Below are 18,178 nucleotides of genomic sequence, written 5' to 3'. Positions count from 1 at the left end.
CAGCATTTACAAGGAACATGCATTTAAACAGTTTATAAATGGTTGCTATATGTCTCAGCTCTATAAATCTCTCCCAAACTACTCTAATAAAATTAAGCCTATACATACTCACAAAAAACACTTTGCATCTTTGGAATCTTTGTAAATTAAATTTGTATCTCTGGAAACCACACCTGTATGAACAGAAAAGTTCTCACACCACACATATACAATAACTTTGGAAAACTATGTAAGGAAATCTTAATGGAAAGTCCCAAGTTTGACAGACATGTCTGACAGAAAAGAAAAACAAAATACCCAATAGTAACCAAAAATAGTAGACTCTCTGGTCCCCTAACATCGTCCACACAGCTGGGGCTTTCTTCTACATTAGCTTTACAATCCCCTCATCAGTAGAGGGGACAGAGCTGGGCCACGTCAGTTACCCCAAGCCTGCTGTAGAGTCCTCAGAAACTGCTGCAGTCAACGCTGAAGGCTTTGCACTGGAGACTCAACCAGCAGATCTGCTGCTGCTGACACAAGCTCACCTCCTCTGGAGGAGTTCACCCAACGCGTCTGAACAACTGAACAGGAAATAGATGCCTAATTATACTTCAAGAAGCCCAGCTCAACCACAGAGATTGAGCTTTAAGCTTGAAGGTCAGCCTTTCTCCCACCTTTCTCACGGTCTCCAGTTCCTTCTGCTTGTTCTCGTTGGCCGTTTGCAGTTCTTTCATCTGCCGCTCCAGCTCTTCTTGCTCAGCTAACAGCTTCTGGCGCAATTCTTTTCGTTTTTGGCGTGCTTCTTTGTGGGGTGGAGGGCTCCCCACTCTCAGCAGGTTTACAGTGGTCTGTATGGCTGCAAAGGAGCGTGCAAGACAAAGGGAGAGGAAGAGAACACCATTGAAGGGAAATGCTAAACTTTCTGGGTAGCCTCGGCGAATAAGTTACTTGTGGTGGTGGTGGTGTTTGTTCGGGTCTTTTTTACTGTACTTTTAAACCAGAAATAACTCTTGTCAGTTCTCCCAATTCTCATCAGGCAAGCTGGCAACACAAACCAAAAGTGAAAGATGCTTGCCTTTCAGCATTGGCTGTGCACCACAAGGACAAGGTCTGGCAATTCCAATGGTTTATGTCCATTTCAATATAGACTTCTAACAGGCTGTAGACATACAAGTCACTTGTATGCCTAGCTGCAAAATCACCCCAACACTTCAAGATTTCTTACTACCTAGATTCAGCGACTCGTAAATCTGATTTAGGTGCAATTATACACACGCTTTAGGTAAAGAGGGAAGCGCAAATGAAAGCACATAGCTCCAAGTATTTAAATGCTGTAGATACTTCAATAGCATTGGCAACAGTGGCTTTGCAAGGGCTTTACCTCACTCCACAGAAGGTGCACGTAACTATCATTCCGCTCATATCTGGGAAGGTCTCACAGAAGTACCTTCACCATGGGAATAGATGAGGAAGCCCCAATTCCCAGCTTTATCCTCAGCTCACCAAACCATACTACCTCAAGCAAAATTGTAACAGCAAAGTCAGCATTTTATGATGCTGAAATAAGCAAGCTTTCCCTTTCTCCCTAAAAGCAACAATTTACGATGTGTTCCCCTCTCCATTCCTCATCCCTAGAAGTGCAGCCAATACAGAAAAAGAAAACAGCAATAATATCCTTTTCATGTTGGCTGCCCAAATTGAGGCACCTAAATGACAGAAACCGATTCCCCTTACGTGGATCTCTGGTTCTTTCCAAGTCTCAGGCTCCTTCAAGCTCCTCTCCATGTGTCCAAAACAGAGACATCACAAATCACAAGACCAAGAATTTCAAATTTGAGTAAAGCACAGCTGTAAGACCTCAGCTTGCCTTAACTTTCACATAACTAAGATTTTTGAAACCTCACCTTGAATCCACTCCTGCTTCTTCTTTTTATCAGAGGCACTGATCTCAAAGCTTTTGTCAAGACATTTTATGAGAAAAAGGCATTTCTTTCCATCTTTATCAGGCAAGGCCTAGAATGGGTAACAAAAGGATTAGCCTTGCGAACGCTGAAATCTAAGTTATATTGTCAAGCTCCACGTATCAAGCACATGTCAAGCACTAAAAACCTTTATTAAAAGAATGTTTATAAACTGTTTTTATATCAAATAAAAAAAGCTCTGTTAACAAAAGATATCAGGAGTCCATCCTGCACACAAAAAAATATTAATTCTTATCTTTAGAGATATTAATAGTTTTTGGTGGTTTTTTTTTTTTACCTCTACACAACAGTTGCCATCCAGTATGATGTCTCCCTTCTTGTCCTTTAAATCTTCACTTACATAGTAGGAAATAATATTGGGTTTTAGCACAAACCATCGTTCCGTCCAGTTTTTCCTTTTGTGACCTTTTTTCAACATGTAGCCCTGTAAAAAGCAGCAGAACAGCTGAAATGCCCAGCCTCTGTTGAGCCTGGTCTTTTGGTTATGTGGCTTAAGTCCCAACAGAACACACAGAAAAGTTAACCCAAGGCCCCAATACTTCACCTATACACTTCCGTTCCCAATGCCAGCCCACCGCTAATTGTTTAGCACATGAGCTCCCTGCTCTTGTGTCCAGGTTTTAACTAACTGTGTTACCTGAAGAACTGAACAATTATTATTATGTCATTATCAAGCCATTATTATGACTCTTTGGTCCTCTTTGATGACCTTTACAATTTAATTTTCTTCAGTCAAGCAGAGACATTTGCCATCACTAAGACTCACCTGTAATACTTTAATGACAGCCATTATTAAAAATCAGTCCTGTGTGGATGCCTGCATCTACACACTGTAAATCCAGCCTGTTCGGGATACTCCCAGGGACAAAGCAGAAGAACCTCTGTGCTGGGAGTGGCTCTACACTGCCAACACACCCATTTAGCTGCACCCAATTGAAGAAGAGATCCCACATGGGATACTTCAATGAGAAACTGATAACAGAACCATACTCCTGGCATCTTTATTGGATGGGATACGGGAACACTGGTGAAGCCAGGATTTTTCCTTAAAGGAACAGAGTTGTACCTCGATTTAAACAATACCAAGATTTTACTCACAGTATTTTATTTTCCTTGAAAGATGATCCACTCAATTTCCTATATAAGAAAAACCTTTGCAAGCCTTAACAAGACTATTTTGAAGGAAGGAAGAGAAGCCCATACTTTGCCACTGAGCTTTACACGAATAAAAACAAAAATTATAATCTTCTGTAATGACAACAAATAGGGCTGGTATTATAAGCAAATCATCCAAGTTTGCCTCTATTGAATATTAACATATCTAAAAAATAAGCAGCAATACTATATGCAGTCATACTAGTAACCCTGTTACATATTATCCAGTGTGGCTATGGCAATTCAAAAACCATCTCATGGAAAAGGGTGCACAAAGAATGATATAATAATTGGTCATTCTTTCAGGCGTTTGATTTTTGGTGATCTTATCAGGGGCACTGCTGTGACCTAGTCAATTTTTAATCTAGAGTTTCAAAGTTTGCCAGTTTTTCAGCTATACCTGCCATTTCTGAAACCATACTCCCTAATACTTTTGTCTGAATTCCAACTTCAGGAAAAAGTCAAATCACAGATGCAACTGAAACACCTACATCAATATAGCTATGAACAAGCCATACAGAAAGCACCGTACTCAAAGTATTCCAGATTAAGAGGATGGAAAACTTGGACAGGAGACCAAAGAACATTTTTTTCTAGACTGGTTTTTAGCTATAGCAATTTTGGATGCAAATAAACAAATAAATGTGCTGTGGTACATCTAAGTCAAAGGTGTCTTTCTGTACAGGTCTGAGGGGAGGAAAAATTCAGGACAGTTGGAGAAGCTCTTTTATTTAAACAACAAAAGAAACCAAACAAAAAAGAAACAACCTCCCTACACATAGAGCTTATCTGTGCTCAGCTTTTCTAGCCAGATAAACGTGGCCAGAGCCAAGGCCATGCCTATTCCCCTGTGCCATCCCACCCCCTTGCTCCAAAGCAGGAATGCACGGAGAAACAGCTTTGTTTGCCACCTCCTTACTCAGGCCTGAGGTCTGGGTGGTCGTAAGGGCGTGTGAAGGACTCCCGCAGCTTCACGGTTTCATGCCTTGCACAGTCTAAGTCATAACCCGGTGTTTTTCCCCTTCCTGACATACCGAATTTGCTTTCAAAGCCAAGTGAGACTGATATTTTCCCCTCAAATTTCTGCAAGATCTTTTATCTATTATTTCAGTGCATCAGCTGCTTCTCATCTTTCAAGAACCCACTGGCAGCTCCTGGGGAACTTTTCACACAAACTATTGCATGAAGGACACATCTTTCAGAAATCACAAATTTATAATTTTCACTGCTACCCACCATAAGCCTTGGAAATGCAAGAGAAGTGTACAATAAAAAGGGCAGTATGACATTTGGCTATGATACAATATGTCATTAATTAATACCTTAAAGTAATCATATACTGCAATAAACAGGACAAACAAAAGAGCAGGTATCAGGGTACAAGCTGTGACCGAACCAGACGTCTGTAAGACACACAGGGAACTCTGTTCTCCATTGGACCAGTGATTGTCCAGGATGCTCTGGGCCAAATCTTGACACAAACTATTTTTAAGTGTCAAGGAACCATTCAATGACACTCACACATCCTTGAGAAAGAGGCCCAGCCACCAAGAGAGGAAAGAAAGGAGACAGTCAAAAAACAAAAGGCGGGGGGGGGCGAGGCAGGAGAAACACAATGCAGTATCAAAACTGAAAAGCCATCCGATTTCCTCACAAGTTTCGAGTGGAAGGACTGACCTGACACTGGTTATTTTATTTTCATGGTATTAAACAGCAGAATGATTTCATTTTGCCCTCAACAGACTATGAGAGTGGATGTGTGTGTGTCCAGCCCTCACCTCCATCAGGCAATGAGCAGTTAACAAAAATAGACTTTTGCATTGTTCTGTGGATATTCTGAAAGAATTTCCTGTGCCAAGACCTTCTGATGATTTCTTCAGAACAGCTTAGGAAAGCCTGCCAAGAAAGTCTCTCCTCACCAAGAAATCAAAGATGAAAAAAATTCTCTGCCAGGTAGAAGTCAATTTTAAATAGCTCTCTAGGTAAGCTCTGCTGTGACCCCTCAGGCTCCTGTGATATTTATACTTCCCATGAAAGAAATGCAGTTTTTAAAGCCATTCCTAAACTGATAATCCAGCCACCGGAAATCCAAAGATTGACAGAAGTTTGCTAAGAATATAAAAGCCAGCATGTCTTCTTGTGTTTGAATACAGGTAAGCAAGTTGTCAGTCACGTATCCTGCCAAGCAGAACAAGAAGGGAGAGAGCTCTGGAGCTCTTCTACACCTTTTTGCCCTGTTGCAGTGGGGCAACTCAGAAGCAGACCTTTCAGCTGGAGTAACACTTTTGTCCAGACCCCCTTGTTTGAATGCAGAGGTTATCATCAGCACAACTTATATTTGCTGCAATGTAACCAAAACTAGAACAAAGCATTTTCAAAGACTGAAGAGGTGTCACCAGTTTAAGAATCGATAGCGCGTTGCAGCTATTCTATCAGCTAACAGGCAGTTGATGAGTATATAAAAGGCTGTATTTCAAGTCAAGAGCACTCATTCATAATACCAAATCAATTAAAACAATCTGAACAGCATCACAATTTCTCTTTTATAAAAATAAGCTTGTATTAAAAAGTACTTAAAAAGTAATATACCTAATTTCGCCCTCCTCATTATCCACCAGGTAAAGAAATTTCAGTACAAGATGAACATTTTTGAATAATGCAATAAATTGTTCTACTTTAAAACATTAGTTCTCTGTGGTTCTTACCTGTTTGAGTACATCTAATATGAGCTCATTAAAGACTTCATTGATTGCCATGGACACTGTCTGTCGGTCCATCCCTTTACTAAACTGCCCACTTCCGATGAGATCAATCAGCTCCCATGCAGAAAGACCTTCTCGACTGGTGTTGAGAGCAACCTTATAATGGTCAAATTGCTCTTGCTGCCAGCCTGCCCCCATTGCTTCGGTGAGTTTTTTAAGTAAATATTCAATCTGTAAAGAAACACAAACAGAAATTAATCATCTTCAGCAGGCAGGGAAATCAAGAGTTTCAGAGCTGTAAACTAAGCTTCTCTAGGGACTATCATTACAGCTAGATTCCTACGTCCACATGTAGGCCCCTAACATAAGCGGTTTAATCAGCAAAGATTTTAGGCTCCTGTCTCAGTTGAACTTTTGACTGCCAAGCCCTTCCTGCAGCTACTCTCTTCATAGTAAAGAAACACAGAATTGAATCTGACAGTCTCTTTTAATAATTTCAGATTCCCACAGAACACATGGGACCTTCCCTGTAACAGCTTCCAAACCATGATGACTGAAGTGTGAGAAAGCAAGAAGTTTCAAAAAGTAGTCATATAAGATAAAAGGCAAACAAATTAGAAAAAATAAGAAAAGATAGCACTTTGGACAAGAAGTGAAATGAAAAACTACCAAGCTATGGTCACATAGCTTAGTCTTCACCTGACCCCTCTTCCCTAGCTCTCAAGCACTTTCATCACTGGACAAAGTCTTGGGAGATGTATCAAGAGAAGTAAAAGAACAAATTTTTTGTGTCCGCTTTTACTGTTTCCAAAATAAACTCCTTTTCTTTTTATCTTTCAACATTCTGTAAGCATTACCATACACAGAATAATAGCACTAATAACAGTCAAAATAAACACAAGAATGAAAAAGAGGGAAAGAAGGCTGAGTTTCGTCGTTTGTTTTTTGGTTTTTTATAAACTCATGGCTGTTTGCTTTTTAAACTAGTTTTCAGTATTTTAAACTAAGCCCACCTACAGCTTTCAGCACATGTAAAATGCTTTTAATGGCTCTTTAAACAAAATAATTGGTGAGAGCCTTCCTACAAAGGCCTCTACACAACAAAGTAAAAGCCAGGCTTCTAACTTCCTATGACTGAAGTCACAGGATACCAATTACAGCATTTAACCCAGATTTGAAGACAGACCAAGCTAATGTGGCCTTCTGCTATTTTGGGTAATGGCTCACTGCGTGTCCTCGACAGCTTCGTAGGGAACCCGACTGCCTTTAGAAACCAGCCAGGGCAGACACGAAAGCCACCTGAGCCTTCTTGAAGGAGGAAGCCTGGGGAGAGGGTGCTGAGTAACCCCACGCTGGAGCACCCTCCTGCACCAGCCCACTGCAGGGACAGGGCAGCACCAGCTCCCTCAGAGGCTGGCCTTTCTCTCCAGCCACCACGAGGCCAGCACAGAACAGGCAGGTCAGTCCACAGAGCTGCAGACCAGGGCTCATCCCAGCTTTCCTGCCTCTCTACGGGCAGGAGGGATGCGACAGGGTGGGCACTGCACACTGCCTGGTGGAAGTGGGGAAGGAAAGCACCACCATCATTTCAGGTTCTCTCTATGCATGTGGAAACAACATGGATATCCTCAAGTGCTGCTTTTCTGAAGGTTAGTCCTTCAGGACTTTCAGTTTACCTATTTTAGGTGTGGTTTTGGAAACAGTGACTCAGGAGTCTGGATCCCATTATCAAAAACGACTAAGGCGTACAGCACGAACGTGCCTTGTTGAAAAGTGGTGGAAACCAAATGATTTTCAGGGTGTTGTTTTTCTAATCACCAGTGCTGGTTCACCTCTGTTCCTCAGCACCACTTGAAAGCACAATGCAATTTCTCCTACAGGTAAGAAAAACTCTGGCTGAGAGAGCCAGAGGATGTTTCACCACAAAATAAATTCACTTTCCAGCTACAGCTCAGCTGGTTGAATAGGCTTTTGAGCACCCAGCAGTCTCTACGTAAGAGATTTGGCAGTACAAAGAAATAAAGAAGTGTTTTTCCACACATACATTTCACCTCAAGGACTCCCAGGCCTCACTGTTTTGATGCAGCACACATGCTAATTTTGTGGCTGCAGCTTCTCTCTCTTGCAACTAGCACAGGCAAATTCCGTCCTTTCCCTCACATCCATGATCAAGAAACACACAAGCACGGACCAGAACACGCTCATCTGGCAAAGCAGTAAATTACCAAATTCACCCTATAGATGGGTGGGCTTCTCAGTGACTGTTCTTAGTCTCACAGCCCCATCTCTAGTAGCACGTGGACTAATGCTACAGCAAAATGGAGAAGCTGCTGCGCTGCACCGTCTGGAGGAAAGTTCCCGCTCCGCTGAATGAGCAGGAAGCGCATAGCCTTCCTAGATGTGGCTGTCATATCCTCCTTGCAAAGACTGTCTAAGAGAAGACAGGCCAGCCGGTCACAGGATGAGCCTCCAGGGTGGGTACAGAAGTTGTAGAGCGCACTGCTTTTCATTTCAGCTTCACCGAGTAAGGCATTTCAGTATTTTTAGCTCCTCACGCAATTCTTACTAGCAGAGATAGGATCTGCAAAACTGGCATTCACATTGCAGACAAGTGCAACTAACACAGGGTAGGAGGTGATCAGCAAAGACACTTTCAGCCCTGCACTGTGCCCCTCTGCCTTTTGAGTAAAGCACCACCGGGGGGGACACCTCTGCACACCCGCTTCGTCCCTCCACGCAGGCTGCGTGCCCAGGGCAGAGAAGGTGGCACGGGTCCCTGCTGCCGCAGTGCCAGGGCTCTGCTGTGCCACCTTCACCGCTGCTCACGTGCGGACGGGTCACCAGAACGAGCCATAAACCGTGCCCTGCGGCGGTTCCACGCACAGCTCTGAGTTGCTGGAGTTAACACAGTCACATGACAGCAAAGAAATTTCAGCACGTCCTCCCCAGCAGCCAACATATAACTTTTACTGGATTTCTGTAAAATTCAGGAACTAATTCCTTTAAAAAAATATTTAAAATATACTTTGCTGATTTTCACTCTCCAAAGTCCTTAAGTTAAAAAACTAATCCGAGGCTGTTAAGCATCAACTTCCATAAATCCTCTGCATTCAGTTAAAGGCAGGAAGCAGCTTACTTCCTACCTCAGACAAGTTTTATAGAAAAAAAAAAGAAACAACCCCAAAAACTCCTTTACAACATGCAAGACCAGGAGCACCGCAAAGCTGTTTCAAAACAAACCTCCTAAAACCTGGATTTGAGGAGCTGAAATGAGCTCTGGCATCAATGCAGGAGTAACTTTTTCCCCCACATTGAAAACACATTCTGCCACTCAGCTCAGTCCCTCCGAGCAGCAGCAGTTCTGAACTACGATCCTGTACTTAAGCTGAAAGGAAAGCCAAAGTAACTGAGGCTTAATGAGGTAGATAATATACCTGCCAAAATGCTAGACACCATTTAAAAAAAAAAAAAAAAAAAAACAACAAAAAAACCATCAAAACTTAATGAACTTTAACTTTAAAATGTATTGTTCCAAGATTTCACAACCTATTATGCTGCTTGAGGCATGCAGCTCTCAAATTCCTTTGGTTAATTATCTCAAAGAACTAGGACTCACTTGCAGACAAAGAGACACACATGAAGAAATCATACCTGAAGAGATTTTTTCACTTTTTTGCTCAAGCCATATGAACAACATGTATATCAAACTAAAGGTCTGGAAAAGAAGCAATGAAAAACTCTTCGCTAGCACACGTTATCAGGTAAAGCATTAAAAATAAGTCAACGTATCCTTTTGTTTAATGTCATTTGTACACATTTTACCTTATTTTGATTATTAGAACAGATTTAAACATTTAGGTCTGCTAACCCCCATCTACAATTCACTAACATGACCACAAATATCCTATAATCCCATGGAAATACGTAAAATATCTAGTTATTTTAAAACACGTTAACTCTTAACTGAAAAAGGACCTCTGCATATTATAATTTAATTTCTAAAATTAAAAAAAAAATACCCCCCCCAAGCTTTATCTTGCATTCAGATAAGCCCATGGCTAACCAAAGTCCGCAGAAAAATTTTATCTAACATATCTGCATATCTGCTCAATAGCAACAGTGAGTGTTGCAGTAGGGTATAAATATGGAACAGCGCGAGGTAAATATAAAGAAATAAGTTGGATCAGTGTGGAAGCAAATAAGAGACCATTCATTATGTGCTCAAATGAGGAACCTCTGAGAGCAAACGACATTTCCCCTCCTCCACAAAGACACATGTCAAGTCAGCAAATAACTGGCACATTAAGTCTACTGGCTCAAACATAATTACTCTTGTGGTTAAGAAGTAGTGCGTGAAGCAACGTTTGCTGCTGCTCTGACTGAACCTTACTTTTGGATATGGACATAAAAACACAGAGGAGTTGCTAACGCTACATACTCCGGTACAGACCAACCGGTATGAAAAATAGCTTCCATCTCAAATCCAGAGAAACTTTTCAGCCAGAATTTTGCCAAGAGAAAGCAAAAATAATAAAAAGAACAGAGACTCTTTAACATGAGCTATGCAGCCTCTATGATATCTTCTTTCAGAGGGCACTTTCTTTCCGATGTTTCAACACCTATTTGTTTTTCTTTTTCAGGTATTCCTGGCACTATCCTCCCTGGGGAATGAAGTATCATAGATGTTTCACATATTTTTCTGATATACAAGTGGGTCTCTTAGAAGATGAAAAATGAAAAATAACGTCAAGGAGGCCTTCACACCCAGCAGAGCACAGCAGACAAGGCTATTCTGGTTTATACTATTGAAATAAGGTTTGCGATATTAACAGAGCGGACGTAAAAAGTCTATTCGATGTTGGAAAGAGCTAAAAATCCACAAAATTGAGTGACCATGATGGCCTGCTCTGAAACCACGGTGACAGGAATAGAAGGTCCCTAAAACCGAAAGCCCATAAACATAAATAATCCAATCTTGAAGTTTGCCACTGCTTAATTGGAGCCTCAACAGAATACAGTGGTAGCTGACAGGATGAAGGTATAGCCTCTAGTTACCTTACATAACTTTAATAGTAAAAATCACACCTCTAGGAGGAGATTTTATATGTAAATGAAAGACCACCTTAGTATAGTGAGCCAGACAGAAATTAGGACATGCACAAATGAGTTTTTATTATACAACTGCAAATGACCAATCAGTTATTTTAATGTGATTTTTCCCATGTTACCTTTTTGTATAAAAGACCCTATGTGTTTCCTAGGAGGTGCGCTGGCTGTGTTAGATGCCTAGCACCTGATTCTGCAGAACTGAAATAGAGACACCTATCTTGACTCAGTGTGTTGACTGGCTCTTGCACACCAGGTGATGAACCCTTTTAGGGACATGTTCACATTGTATAAAATTCTGTGGAAGCATATGTTACTGGGCAAGAGACATGAAAGCAATCATATTCCCTTTCACAGTCAACATAAATTCTTTTTTTTCATCCCAATAGATCATCACATACTTTTAAGTCAAATACTTGTTTCTTCCTTTCCACCAAAACTGTGTTCATTATCCAGTGTAAGTCATTGTCTTCTTTCTTTTTTTAAAATTAAGTTAGCATTAAGTAGTATAATAAAGGTCAACTCAAAAAACAGTGTAACATGTAAAAATGTAAATCCTAAGGACAACCTGCTGCATAAGCTGAAAACTATCTTATTTTTTCCAGCAATCAAGGAAGAGTAGTGAAACGGGAAGAACTAATGCAAGTTGTAAGTGACTAAAAAATCTTTTTAACTATCACCATCAACTTGTAAAGATCACGGGTCAATTAAAACCCCACAGAAGCATCTTTCATTCTAGTTGTATCAGTTTTGATTCTATTTCTGAATGGCCAAAGTTCAATTCCCAGTATTTCATTCATCGTATCAGTTCCTGATACTAGAATGCAGAACAAGAAAGCAAATGTGGTCACAAAACAAAAACAATTTCTACAGGAAATGCCTCCAGAAGAATCACCAGTGGACAGTTTCAGACTTTCCCCTCCTCGGCCTAAAAAATATCACCTCATTTTCAAATGCACAGAAAGCCACACAAAGTTTGGACCCTCTTTGTCCTAACTAGGAGGATTAGAAGTGCCACATGTTAATACAGTTGAAGGCTAGAGGACAAGTGAAAAATGACTGTACAAATCTTCTTTCCTCAAGAAGCCAGGCTTAAAAAGCAAAGATAGCAAATATGTTTGGCTTATTTAAAACAAGTTATGTGAACACTAGATTACAACACACAAAGAGTATACAGCTTGCAGTGTACCTGTCTGCGAGTTTCACCATTAAGGATGGCCCAGAAACACAGCTAACCACATGCCGCAGCCTTCAGACGATAAAGCATTCCCAAGGCTGCAGTCACATGTCCAGAAATAAGAAAGCGGAAGTGTTTGGAAACCTTTTTATAAAACAGAAAACGTCTGGTTAAACAATACTGAGGCACATGAGTGAGTCTGCAACAACCAAGAGGTGAGCTCATGACAGACCAGAAATATTTCTCCTCTTAAGTCTACAGTTCTCTTCACCTTTCTTCCCTTCATTTTATCCTTGTCGTGGAAGAGGTAATGCCTGTGAGAGCTGAAGGAAACACACACACCTGGACGTCTGCATCTCAGATGATCTAGTGGAAAAGACCAGCTGTGGGGAGGGGAAGGAGCTCGCCCCCAGCTCCTCACTTTCCAGGCACATTAGCAGTATAGCTGCTTGGTAAAGCTCTGCCCACTGCATCAGGAGGCAGTTACGGTGTTACCTGAGAATTGTATTGATTCTAAAAGCTGTTCATCAGGACTAGTTTTAACTAGAACAAACAAAATACAGCATTGTCTTCCTCCAGTCCATCTGGATCTCCGTGAAACACCACATTTACCCAGTTCACATAAGCACTTTACTTGATGCACACCAGGACTTCTCACTTGAAAGGAGAGGGAGCTTTCAGATTTGATACCATTTTGCATTTCCCTGGGACATAAGCACCTTTGCAAAACAGACATTCATGGATCTCTATTCCTTTCCAACTCTCCTAACTGCTCTCAGCTGCCCACCTATAGCCAACAGAAGCAACACTGGAGCCCAAGGCCATTACCAGCTGAGCCCAGTGCCCTACACAGCCACCAGTTCCTGTCTCTCTGTGACCTGACTTCTCCCTGTAAGGGATCCTCTCAAGCTTGAGGTCACATCCCAGAACTGCACACCTCAACCCAGACCCTTCCCCATGCTGGATTTTACTAACCTTATTCCATTCAAGTGCAGGGCAGCCATCTCTCCTTCTACAGCAGCTGAGGAGCACAGGCCAGATGCTGCCTCTGGCTCTCAGTCCAGCCTCCACTAAAAGAGCAACTTCTGGCCCTTTTGTCACCTCTCCACTCCTTTCAAATTCCCTCTTTGTAACTGCTTTCCTCACTTTGCTCTTTCTAAAGTTTTCCTCAGCCCGTGTCTCCAAAACCTTTCCAAAGTAGCCTGTTTTCCTTTCTCTGGTTGAGCTGCATCTGTTCCCAATTTGCTGCTCATTCAACACCTGGGCAGGGAATCAAGACTTAACACTCTGCAGATGGGGTAACAGTCCCACCACAATGAGCTGTCTAACACAGAAGACCTAGCACAACAGCACTAGTGCAAAAGTACACAACAGGGCCAAGAAGGAAGGACAGCAGCCTCAGTTTTTAGTCAGCACAGTGCAAAGAAGGTGAAACTGCACCCAAGCAGGAGAGTTTTCCAGATATGAAATTTCTCAAATGAGTCCAGAAAGCACTTATTTTTTTTAAAAAAAGAAGACATCCCCATAGCTACATGAAGTTGTATCAACACATTCACTGGAGACCTAAGAAGTTCTATTATAATCTTCCCATCCAGAAGATGGGATGCGAAAATCTGCAAGGGATCACCCTTCCAACCTGAAAGTATGAGGCAAGTTTCCTAGCTACTTATAAATGGGAAACAAAGTCTCCGAAACCCAAAAGCCTACGAGGTGGAAGGGAGGGAGGAAGGGAAACAGCTGGATCCCACACAAAGGACTGACTCCACACCAGAAACTGCAGGTAAATCGTGTGTCGCGATACTCTCAGCTAACAGCAAGACCAACAGATGGGAGGAAAGGGCAGCTTGCTCTCTGGCTGGGAAGCTATAGCCATGCATTGGTCTCTCCTAAACATAAACATCACAGAACAGCGATGCTTCCACCACTCTTCTCTCCTCTGTTCTTCACTTTACAAAAATCCCCTCACTTCATATATGATGTGCAAGCCATTTTGTAATTAAATGGTAGGATGCAATATAAAGTGGTGAAGACTAAATATATAATCAAGCTTTATTATGACCTTAAGATGCACAAAAAAGTAAATGGAAAGAAAAATACCTTTACTAGGTACCAGTATCAATTTTGAACACTATTGAAAGGAGTTATTTTCAGGTAGAAATTCTCAGCACTAAGACAACAACTACAAGTTTGTACAAAAAATGCTTTGCAAATCTACAGTTTAGATTTAACATTAAAAAATCCAGACATAAGAACTTAAAAGGCAGATGTGAAAGGTCACGCAGAGAAAAAGCAAAACTGACCAAAATTGAGACTTTGCATCTTTACTTCTGGAATTTTGTAGAAAAGGGTAAATGAGTAAATGTGGAATTTTCCAGAAGTACAGAGACCCCGAGGAGGACAATGCAAACTAGAAAGGAGTGTGTTCAACAGACAGCAATTCCTCCACCGGCTGATTACATTACCTGTGTGGTCTGAGGCAAAAGGTTAGAGTGAATACAGGCATTGTATACGATAAGAACAGAGCAGCCTTTCTTTGTCAGGCTCTCTAAGCTTTCTTTAAACAGTATTGCACAATTTAAAACTTACCGTAATCAAGGAGATGCAGACACAGATCCACGCTAAGAATTTTAAAAATACTCTAAGTAGAAGAGCAACACAGGTTAACCCTGGACGTTAAGGATGGGAAGGAAAGCAAACAGCAGCTGCTATGAAATCTGGAAAACCTCTTTTGGGCTCGGAGCCGACTGTGCAGCCCATCTTCCAACAAACGGACACACTGCCATTACCCAACATCAGTGCCAGAAGGCAGCAGGGATCTGGGGGCTTGCTGGTGGAGTGGGAGCAAGTGAGAAACGCCAACGCCGCAGAGCTGGCAGGTCTGAAGCTTTTAGCCAGGACAACAAATAAGGAGATGTGAAATATCTACCCTGAGGTAAGCCAGGCTGTGCAGTGGGGAACATAATGACAAACCAGAGACATGGATTTGAGTCCCAGTTTTGACATTTATTAGTGGCTCTGACCTTGTACAAAAGCCAAATCAGGCACCATTAAGAAAGGAGCTGTCTTAGCTTTTATAATCCCAATCCCCCATCTCCCAGAACTGACAGAAGAAACAGGAAAGCAAGCAAGAAGACGGGCCCTGTCATCACAAGTCTGGCAAAACCAGAAACATTGTACAAAGTTAAAGTCTCCAGCTAAGAAGTGAGTGAAAAGGCAAAACTGAGCAGTTTATTTTGATAGGGAAGGAAGATAGGAAGAGTTATCTGTACTTTATGGTTTGGCACAACAGCTTAGAGTCCAACAGTTACATCGTAGTGACATGTAAATCAGCCTGTTTTGATCCCTGGCTGTTCAACAATTTGCAAATATTAATTAATCAGTACTCCAGTGCTGGTTTGCAAGAGATTACGCCTACAGTTCTGATCTTTCTGCTTCTTCCCTCACCCTTCCTCAAGGGCAGAATTGTGGAGATACTGAAATATTGCTTCAGGGTTAAAATACCTATCTGAGTGTTGCCCGTACTTGTTAATGAACTCAAAGTAAACTTAAAAAGATCTCTCTGGTATTATTCCTTCAACCGTTTCAAGCAAGAGTGTTCAGGTGGTGGCTGCTTTTGATCAGAAACAGACATCATCAGAAAAGTTTGTACTTCTCCTTTTCATCAGGAGGGTGACATGAGACTGAAGACTCATCTTGCAAGTCACAGTAACACAGAGCAGAGGGGAGATTTTTTTTTTCAGAATCACACTGATCTACTAACTGGGCAAAATTTTAATCATGTATAAGCAAGCATAGCGATAAAAGATCACATACATGCCCTACTCAATGAGTGAAGCAAGAACCTCAACAGCTCCAAGTATTGGAGCTAGTCTCCCCAGCACCAGTCAGTCCACACAGAAAGCGAAATACGCTATTGACTGGGGTGCAGGCAGCACACCCCATTTAGTCCAGGCTGTTTAAATGACAGACACGCACAGCCATCAATATCTAAAGTATCCTGTGGGAGTCCCTGCATATGCACCCAGGAAGACAAAGAAAAGCACCCAAGGCCTTACATTATTAAAAGAGGGGAATAGAAGTTTTATATTAAACAATTATTTTCTCTTAAATCTCTAGAGTAGCAAGCATTTACATAGTTCAACTGGACATCAAGCAAACTGGTGCTAAACAGCTTAAGTTTTTGCTTCTTACCTCCTCTGGTACAATGATTAAAGGGTATTTGTCCTCTGATAAGAAGTTAAAAATAACCCACACTTTAAATGCATCTTCATCACTAATCAGCAAAGGACTTTTAGAGAGGTTCTTTTTAGCACAGAGAGTCCAGCACATCCTGTTGAATTCAACTTTGTCAAAGTTTCCTTGAACCTAAAATGAAGAAATTGAACCAAAAAAACATTAATATACACAAATGGCACAGAACAACAGACAGGCAAAGTTTAACAGGCTAAATCACACAAAAAGCACCAAGAAGATTCTAGCTTGCAAGAAATGTCAAGACCCAAAAAGAGCACTGTAGCAGCCTCCTCTGACTTCCTGCATGGGGTCAACTAAGGTATTTCTTCCAGCAAAATCTATATCCAACCTCCAATTTCTGTCAAGTTAATAACACCCTGACTTCATGTGAAGGAGGCTACACTGCATTATGCGTTTCCTCTGGGACTTTAGCTTTAGCTTCCAAACCATCTTCATAGCTGTCTTAGTTCCAACTGCCCTTCTATTGCACTGAGCTACTGAGATTTGATATAGCAAATTTGGAAAACTTTATAGCCAAAACTATATGTGGATATGCTAAAAGCAATATTGGAACAATAGCTGGCAAAGACCTTTAATATGTTTTTCCACTTCACATTACTCTAACGTATCTCTTTTAGGATATTCATAAATATGTAATAATTTTTTTCTTGAACACTAATCCACTTAAAGCCTTTCCTTTTTTCAGACTTGCAGATCTTTTCCTTATTGATATAAAAAAAAAATCTTGTTTTTGTTATCCTTTATCATACTTAGCAACTGCACATACCCATCTGTGAATTATTTACATATGCAAAAGCTTTCATTTCCTCTATTTCCTTTTAAAACCCTCATTTATGTTAGAGATTAAATCTATTTATCTCCCTACAGCTTAGCAATGCTATTTCTTTGCCAACATGTAACTGATAAAGGCATGTTCTTCACTGCAATGGAAGTCTCTTGAGATTTTGGAAAGCATGTCTAAAGAAACAGGTTCTTGTACCTCTTGCGGTAATGACAGCAGTAACATTCAGTAACATTTTCTTATCACAGGCCAAACCATGCCTCTTAGATGCTTCAAGGACACCATTGCAAACTGGATGATTTCCTATCCAGTCTGGTTAAGTGGTCAAATATAGTGGAGGGTGAGCCAGAGTGGCTAAGTCAAAGATAGACTAAGGAAGTGGATGAACTGATGTGGCTGGAGGGAAAGAAAAAAAAAAAAGACAAAGAAAAAAAAGACAGAAGTAAACAGGAAACCAACCCTATGCCAAGAAGCACTTTACAGTACAGTTTCCAGGACTAAAAGTGAGACTATGAAAGAAAACCATAGACTTTGCATGTTTGCAGAGCAGGCCCCAATGTAAGTGACGATGCAAGAGGCCGGTTACAGCCATCCTTTGAAGAAAGTGGAAGTTGTAGGAGCTATAGCTGCTATAGCCACAAACTCAACATCCTGGTTTTTTGCACAAAACACACATGAAACACCAGCTAAGCAAACAAACACCTTTGGAAGAAGGGCTAGAAGCCAGGTTTCCTTTTCCTTCCTTCAATTTGCCTCTGCCTCATTCCTTGGTTACTTTTGCCTGTGCTTTTTCCTGTCTGTCCTCCCTACTCTGCCCAATGAAGCCTGACTTCTTTTCCAAGACTTCTTCACCCACCCAAATGATGAGCAGTTCCACCTTGAAAATGTCCTAGTGGTTATGCTACTCCTAAGGAAGATGCCAATGCAGTGGGAAATCTCCTTTCCTACAGCCACCACCTGGCAAGTGCTCCAGGCACTATAAATAAGGTGGGTTGCTCCACGAGCAGCTCATGTTTTAAAGTACAGAAGCAATCAGTGA

At 41.3% G+C, this 18,178-nt stretch overlaps 1 protein-coding gene across 2 annotated transcripts in view; it reads right to left on the bottom strand.

Annotated features, from left to right (window-relative positions):
* Window positions 1-18,178, bottom strand: part of SWAP70 (switching B cell complex subunit SWAP70) — a 41,650-nt gene that overhangs the window by 10,429 nt on the left and 13,043 nt on the right. The window contains exons 3-7 of one of the 2 annotated variants that reach the window (XM_074148650.1): window positions 16,296-16,469; window positions 5,825-6,052; window positions 2,242-2,388; window positions 1,887-1,995; window positions 657-838 (exon numbers count right to left, since the gene is read on the bottom strand). In XM_074148650.1, coding sequence (XP_074004751.1) covers window positions 657-838; window positions 1,887-1,995; window positions 2,242-2,388; window positions 5,825-6,052; window positions 16,296-16,469 — 840 coding nt within the window. The remainder of the gene's footprint in view (window positions 1-656; window positions 839-1,886; window positions 1,996-2,241; window positions 2,389-5,824; window positions 6,053-16,295; window positions 16,470-18,178) is intronic. The other variant, XM_074148651.1, reaches the window with a different exon arrangement.

Source organism: Numenius arquata, chromosome 6 (assembly GCF_964106895.1).
Source record: "Numenius arquata chromosome 6, bNumArq3.hap1.1, whole genome shotgun sequence".
In the NCBI taxonomy this organism is placed as follows: Eukaryota; Metazoa; Chordata; class Aves; order Charadriiformes; family Scolopacidae; genus Numenius; species Numenius arquata.
This window is presented reverse-complemented; position numbering and strand designations above follow the sequence as displayed.